Source organism: Triticum aestivum, chromosome 1A (genome assembly GCF_018294505.1).
Source record: "Triticum aestivum cultivar Chinese Spring chromosome 1A, IWGSC CS RefSeq v2.1, whole genome shotgun sequence".
In the NCBI taxonomy this organism is placed as follows: Eukaryota; Viridiplantae; Streptophyta; class Magnoliopsida; order Poales; family Poaceae; genus Triticum; species Triticum aestivum.
Window position 1 is genome coordinate 591,982,329 of NC_057794.1, and position 7,846 is coordinate 591,990,174.

The 7,846-nt window shown below is 49.5% G+C and overlaps 1 protein-coding gene across 1 annotated transcript in view; it reads right to left on the reverse strand.

Annotated features, from left to right (window-relative positions):
• Window positions 1-4,503: 4,503 nt before the first annotated feature.
• LOC123183180 (uncharacterized) overlaps window positions 4,504-7,846 on the reverse strand; it is a 4,866-nt gene continuing 1,523 nt past the window's right edge. Inside the window, exons 4-5 of the mRNA XM_044595931.1 lie at window positions 4,895-5,004; window positions 4,504-4,788 (exon numbers count right to left, since the gene is read on the reverse strand). Of these exons, the coding sequence (XP_044451866.1) occupies window positions 4,674-4,788; window positions 4,895-5,004 (225 nt within the window). The 3' untranslated portion in view covers window positions 4,504-4,673. The remainder of the gene's footprint in view (window positions 4,789-4,894; window positions 5,005-7,846) is intronic.

The following is a 7,846-nucleotide window of genomic DNA, read 5'->3' on the forward strand; positions in this document are numbered from 1 at the left end:
CCACCATTTCTCTCCCATCCCTTTCCCGCTGTTTCACCCTCTCTATGTTTTCCTGCCACCTCTCGCCCACCTTTTCTCTAGGCATGCTCATACTATAAATGGGCCTCACATGTATGTTATCTTGCATCGTTGTGTTAGCCTCTCTCTCCTTCACTTTTTCTACAGACATGACTAATGATCTTGTGATGTCTTTCGAGGTTTTGAGAAGTGCCATCAAGATGAAATTAGAGGACGGCAGGGGAGGGGGGTTGTGCTCCTGCAGCTCCATTCATTGTTTGTAACCTAAAAGACCCATAAGACGAGAGTTCAGTTCAGGAGTTATCAGAGGACGTTTTCCTCCAGCCAATCAAGTTCAGCTAATTAAAGCCCAATTAGAGTTTTTTATCAGTGATGAGAGTTTGGATATAGATTTACTCCCATTCATGAGAGCGTAGTGTTGATTCTTCATCTTTTTACAGAACAAAGCGACAGAATTATTAGGCGTGGCAATTTCTATTCCAGACTTCTTGCACCACTTCTTGAAACCCAGGATGACTAACCCCAAAAATTTCAAAGCAAAAGATTTTGCTTTCTCCCATCTCTCTCCCGCCGTTTCTCCCACTCTATGTTTTCCTCCACCTCTCTCCTGCTCTTTTCACCGGGCATCCTCATACTATAAATGGCCTTCGCATGTATGTTACCTTGCATCATAGTGTTAGTGTGTCTCTCCCCCTTCCTTTCTCTACATACATGGCTCGTCATCCTATGATGTCTTTTAGGGTTTTGAGAAGTTCCATCAAGATGAGCCTGTTAACATTAGAGGGTGGGGGTGGAGTTTCTGCAGTTCCATTCAATGAATTAGTGAGCAAAGGTAACCACCTCAGAAAGTGTGCTAAAGTTTTAGCCAAATATGGGCACCATAAAAGGAACCCGTAGGAAAAATGAGTAGAACTTATGATGTTGCATCATAGGTGGAAAAATACAGTTGAACACAAAGAAAGGGAAGCATGACTTCATAGCTTACCGATGCACTTAGCTACAGATGATAATGTTCTAGACGAAGCAATTTGGTCCCCACATTAATGTAATTGGTATTACAGATTGATTCAGTTAGAGGCTATTGTCATAGTTCTAATTGTATGACGGCTATTATAAGGTCCTTAAGTTCGTTTCAGAGAGTGAAGTTGATTGGGATTAATTCGAGATGGATTCATTCAGTTAGAGGGCAGTGTCATAGTTCAAATTGTATGACCCCTATTATAAGCTACTTAAATTGATTTCAGAGGAGTTGATTGGGATTAGTTCGAGACGGGAGCACTAGAGTAACACCAACAATGCATGCCAACGAACATGCAAGCTATGCAAGTTTTTTCGCATCAAGCATTGAAGCTACAATTTCGAACAATGCATGCAAATGACCATTCATTCAATCTAACCGAATAGATATATAGAGATATAATAACATGATACCATGTGCCACAATATCGTCGCCCGTGACTGGCGACTCGGGGGATCCCTTCTCAGGCACCGAGGGCTCAACCAATCTGCCTCCCGTCTCGCCGCCACTGGAGGCCACCGCCAGCGAAGCTGGTGGTGGGGCATTCCACGGGTGAGGCTCGGCCTCCATCCATGGCGATCTCGTGATGGCGACTTTGGGCGGCAGTGGCGGCGCCTAGTGTGGTTCTCGTCCTATGCTGTCCTGGATGAAGCCGTTCTCCGCCGTCCATCGGGGCATGATGGCCGTCGCAGCAAGTGCAGGTGCAGGCTCCAGCGATGGTGCACATGGTTCGAGCACCCTGAATCAGATGAGGTGTCGATTCGGCGACATCAACGGCAGCTCCACTGATCTGTTGATCTAGGGGTTATTCCATGTCGGCCTACCTTGGTTCGAGCTCCTACATCTTCGTAGTCCAACCCATGCTGGCCGCCTCCGGTTCCCTCGCCCAGATTGCGGCAGGGTATGCCCGGGGTCCCTTCGAGGACAGGCTATGTGTGGTGATCACTTCAGTCTGCGGCAGCGGCCTCGCTGTTGATTGTGATCGTCATCGATAGATTTTGTGAGAGTTTTATCTCTACAAATCTGGTGGTCGATTTCGGCGGGGATATGCAAACTATGAACGATGTCTTGATGCAGAGGGATGGTTGTGCGGCGGCGGCGGTCACATCGCATGTAGCTGCTAGTATAGCGGAAAAGTGGTGGCGACGACACGTCAGTGACTTCGATGGTGGTCCTACTTGAGCATCTGGTCTCGAGTGCCGGGGCGAAAGCCTAGGTCTGCCCCGAGTTGGGTATACCTGGCAATGGCGACATTTTTATGTCGTTACCTTGTTGAAGGCATTGTTCGGAATGCTCAGACTAATTTTTCAGGGTGAAAACCTAGATTCTAGCCTTGGTGGTTGGATCCGGTGATGGCACGCTCAAGGGTCGCTCCCTTCCTGAAGGCGTTGCTGTTGAAGAATCTCGTCGTCCGTGTGGTGTCATGAGATGAATGGTGCAGATACGGCATTTTTCTAGTTTTCCCATCGCGGATATGATCGCTTTGGGGCTTTTTTCTTTTTTCATCGCCTACACATAGCTTTGGTCCTATATTGACTTTGCTATTTGCTGGCGTGTTTTTGTGTGCGTGAGTTTGTGTTGGTTGTGTGCATCCTAACTATGCAGAGGCCCCGGATGTGTGCTCATTGTGCTTGTATCCTCTTGATGCTGCATTTTGAGTTAATAAAATCCATCATTTATCAAAAAATATGCCACAATATATGCGATAGCATACTGCTAGCTAGCCAAACTGCAGTGGTCATAATTAAACTAAGAACAAGCTGGGGCCATCTTTGGTTCACATTTTTTCATCTTTTGTTTCATTGGTCTTCATTGGTAACAACCTGGGCTTCTACCCCTCCCCCGCCACCAAAAGCACCAGCAATAAGGATACTGAAAAATGCCAACTTGGCAGCTCCTTTAACCATAGCATGAATCGCACCTAAGATTGGCACAAGGCGCCTGCTGGTAGAGAGAGGTAGGACAAATGAGATTATATGTATCAAAACCTGTCAAACAAACAAACAGGAAAATAAGGAAGAAATTGAGCCTCTGATATTCTACGTACTGCTCAACACTTGGTTTCCTTCTTTTCTTTTGAAGCTCCGCCGACCTCTTCAACGCCTGAGTGAACCCTGCCCATAGATTAAAATCGAGGGAGAAACGATTCCGCGGCGGCCTCTCCCAGCAGCTATAGCGGCCGCCATAGCAGGCAATCGCGGCAAATAGTGGAATTTTTTTTGATGAGAGAGATGATTTCTGGATGGTTTTGCTCATTGTTGAGCCATTTAGAAGGAGTTGTGGACGATTTCGCGGCAGCAACCATAGCGTAGCGGCGAGGCTCTATTGTGGCTATTTCGCGGGCTATTTTAATCTATGGCCATGCCCAGATGTCATACTCTTTCTTCTGGATGTTGCGAGAATGCTGGATTGATACACATGGATAATGGTCAGTTTCATCAATCATTAAGTAAGCGCTGACCAGGACTGTTAAATACGTAATTAAGAAGGATACTGTGTTGTCTGTCAGTTAAGTGTGGTTCGATATATTTTGAATGCATGGTGCATGTGTGTCCCGAATTACTTGTCTTAGATTTGTTTATATACGGATGTATCTAGACTAGACATGTTTTAGTGTTAGATACATCCGTATCTTGAAAAATTTGAGACAAGTAATTTGGAACGAAGGTAATACTAGCTAGGAAGTGCATCAAACCAAAGATATCAAAGCCGCAATAGCATCCATCTTATGTATTGCAACTAACTACAGTACTTGCTAAAGGGACGAGCAAAAAGGTCATCATGCTGGCATCAAGTTGTTGAGTTCTTTCGACAGGGCGACTATTGTTCATTGTGCTTGGGAAGGAAATGCGGCTGCTCATGGGCTTGCTAGAGCTAGTTACCGAGGGATTTTTTCTGAAGAGTGGCGAGATAAACCTCCTGATTTCTTACTCCCCTTCCTTGTAACTGACTTGATTATTGTTTAATAAAGGTCGCCAAAGTTCAAAAACAAAATTGCTAGTGTTCACATTTTTAGATGGCTCGCAGTGATCATTTATTTATCTGATTGATGAAGGGAAAGGTTGCTCCTTCTAAAGTTGCACTTGTTTCCCCATGTTTTTGAACAGGTTTGTAAGACTGCGCTAAAACAAGGCTGCCACTTCCCACTTGGTGACAGGAAAAAAAGACAGGGCAGTCATGAAGTGAAAGGATCTGTACACGGGTAGCCCGCCCCCTGGTGAAGGGAAAAACACAAGGTAGTCATGAAAATGAAGGATCTTCACAAGATGTCACACAATTAGATTCAGAGTGAGCACTTCTAAGTTGATTGCAATCACTTCGATCCAGAAGCACTAGACAGAGGCCCAACAATGCACGTCAGTGACCTTGCCAGCTACGCAAGCATGTTTACTTCAAGCTACAGTTTCATGCATAATCTACTCGAATAGATAGATATGTAGAGATATAATAACATACCATGTCACACAATATCGCAACGTACGATAGCATAGTCCTAGCTAGCCAAACTGCACTGGTCATAATTAAACATAAAACAAGCTTTTTTTTTTAGGGAAAAACATAAAACAAGCTGGGCGGCCATCTTTGGTTCTCATTTTTCCACCTTGTCTTCACACGTTTTCCTTGGTAACGGCCTGGGCTAGGCTTCTAGCCCACTGCCAGAGAAAGCAGCAGCAGCAGCAGCATACACAACTGTCACCTTGAAAGATCCATAGACTAAACTCTTCAACGCACGGTCGATGGATATCATGCGCCTGCAGGTAGAGAGAGGTAGGACAAATGAGATTATATGTATCGAAACCTGTCAAACAAACAAACAGGAAAATAAGGAAGAAATTGGGCCTCCGATATTCTACGTACTTCTGAAAAACACTTGGTTTCTTCTTTTTTTGAAGCTCGTCCAACCTCTTTAACGTCTCATTGAACCCCACCCAGCAGTCATCCTCTTTCTTCTGGATGTTGCGAGCATGCTGGCAAGGACAATGGTCAGTGTGCTTGCTTTGGATCATCAATCATTAAGTAAGCGCTGACCAGGATTGTTAAATACTCGCTCCGTTCGGAATTACTTATCGGAGAAACGAATGTACTAGACATATTTTAGTTTTAAATACATTCATTTTTATTCATTTCTGCGACAAGTAATTTCGGAAGAAGGGAGTACGTAATTAAAAAGGATACTGCTGTCTGTCCGTTTAGTAAGGTTCGAGATATGCAGAATGCATGGTGCATGGTATCATCTAGTCACAATCATACTTGCCGTATATATCGATAAATGAAGTCACGGAATCATACTTTGTCCGCCCTGAATTCCTTGTCTTAGATTTGTCTACAGATAGATGTATCTAGACGCGTTACATCCACATCTAGAAAAATTTAAGATATGTAATTTGGGACGGAGGTAAACTAGGTAGGAAGTGCATCAAACCGAAGATATCAAAGCCACAGTAGCATCCATCTTATGTATTGCAACTAATTACGGTCCTTGCTAAAGGGACGAGCAAAAGGTCATCATGCTTGTTGAGTATAATGATTAGATAGGAAATATGAAATAAATTAGAATTTGGTCCTGCCTTGTATTATACACCAAATTGGTCATTGTACGGCTCAATCAATAAACAACTATTTCACCAATCCCTCTCTCTCCCTTCTAAGATGGTGTCACCCTAACCGATTCAACCTTAGCCGCTGCCCACCGTTTCCGACCCGTGCGCCGCCCCTGAGGCGGTCGGCCTCCATGACCGCCGCCAGGGGCAGCGCCTCCCGTACCTAGGGTTCGTCCACCGGTCGTGTTGACCGGCAATCCTAAAGAGTCCTTTTCCCAAGCCCTTGCTCTGGGTTTTTCTCTGTCGCTGGTCGTCTTGACCGGCGTTTCTTTTTGGTTTTCCAATCAAAAATCTGTTTGCGTCGCCCGCCGCCGCCGTCGATCCATGCGCGCCACTACTTTGTCACTGACGCGCCCGGCCGGCCTCTCTTACGACCCGACGGCCACGCGGGCCGAGGCGGCCCGACACGGCTAGCCATCATCCGCGCGGCGGCCCACCCGTCGCCCTGCGCCAGCCGTCGCTGCCATACTCCGACCGGGACCCTGCATCACCACCCTGCCTCTGCCGCGTATGTATGGCCTCCTTCACAAGGCGTTACATTCGCCACTCGGGGCTGGCCGCTCGGGTGCCGTTGTTGGCCGCCCGGGCGCCGGCGCTGACGTGCTCGTCTGCATGTCATTGCACACCGGCCGTCGTCACCGGTTTCAGCTCGGACTCTGCCACCACACCGCCTCCACCGATCGACGTTCACGACCTCGCGCGCGATCGGATGGATCACCCGCCCGCGCCGCGATCCGCCCCGTCCGCGTCGTGTGACTGGTCGGGCCCGTCGGTTGCGCGCGCCTCAGCAGGTCCCGTGAACATTGTCCCGAGTTCATAGGGCCCCTCCCCCGATAGAGCAACGGGCTGCCGCTGCGTCGCCCCGTCGGGCCACTGCGTTGCCGCCCCGTAGTTCTCTCCGTGGCTGCACCGACTTGCGAGTCGCCGCTGCGTCGCCCCTTTGGGTCATAGCGTCGGCCCGTTGTCCCCAACGTCGTCCGAGGCCGTCCTCACGGCTGCACCGACCCGCGTGCCGCCGCCGCGTTGCCCCTTCGGGCTGCAGTGTTGCGGCCCGCGGTCCACTGCCGTCCCGAGGCCGCCCGCTTCAGGTCGTCCTCTTAGCTGCACCGACCCTCGCGTTGCCGCTGCGTCGCCCCATCAGGCCGTAGCGAGCATGGCACGCGGTCCCTGCCACCGCCCCGAGGTCTTCCCGCCGCCGCCCCGACACGCACGCTACTGTTGCGTCGCCCCTTCGGGTTGTATCGTCGCGGTACGCGGTCCACTCGGTCATCCCCGCACTTCTTGTGGTATGCACAGTGCAGCCACCCTTGGCGCAAAAACGCCACCGTCCGCGCCTGTCTTTGTCGTGTTGTTGGGTTCTTCGCCTACTTCGAGCACTGCCACCGCCCTCCTAACCTAGCCGCTGCCGCCGCCACCACTCATCTTCAGCCGTTGCCGCCGCTCGTCCACCCCCTTCGTCTTCGTCCATCACCAGCCAGCCGTCAGTGTCGCCGTCATCTACCCTAACCACTTTGTCTACTCCGACCATAGTTGGTGACATCGGCCCCATGCTGATTGGCGCCACAACCATCATCGGGTCTTCTTCTCTACTGGCCCTCCAATTCCTCAACGTGGCATATAGCTCGTGCAGGTCCCTCGTCTACGCATGCCCTATTGGAAACACCGATGCGTGCCTCCATCCATGACGTGTCCCCGGGCCTGGCAAGCCTAGTCGGTGCTTCGTCTTCATCCGTCTACGTATACCTGGTCCTGACAACACTGATGCATGCCTTCATCTACGATGTGTCCCCGGGTTTGGCAAACCCGGCGCGACGCCACATCAATAACGTCTTCTCCCCGGCGCTCCACTACTTCGACACCACTGCGCCCATGGCTCCACGACGACTTCCTCGACACTGGCCACCCCGACTGGACATCGACCACGGCATTCTTTGCACGGCTACCTCGACCACGGCTACACCACCCTACACTCTCGGTACATCGACAATGGCACAAAGGGCTACCGCCTTACTTGAGCAACATCGTCGGTTTCCACTCAGCCACGACGCGATGCATCGACCGTTACGACTATGGGAGGGGGGCGTCTGTCGGCTTGCCTTCAGATTCTTCTCCAGTCTCACCGTTTGCATCGCTACCGTTGTAACTGCGGGGGTGTTGAATATAATGATTAGATAGGAAATATGAGATAGACTAGGATTTGGTCCTGCCT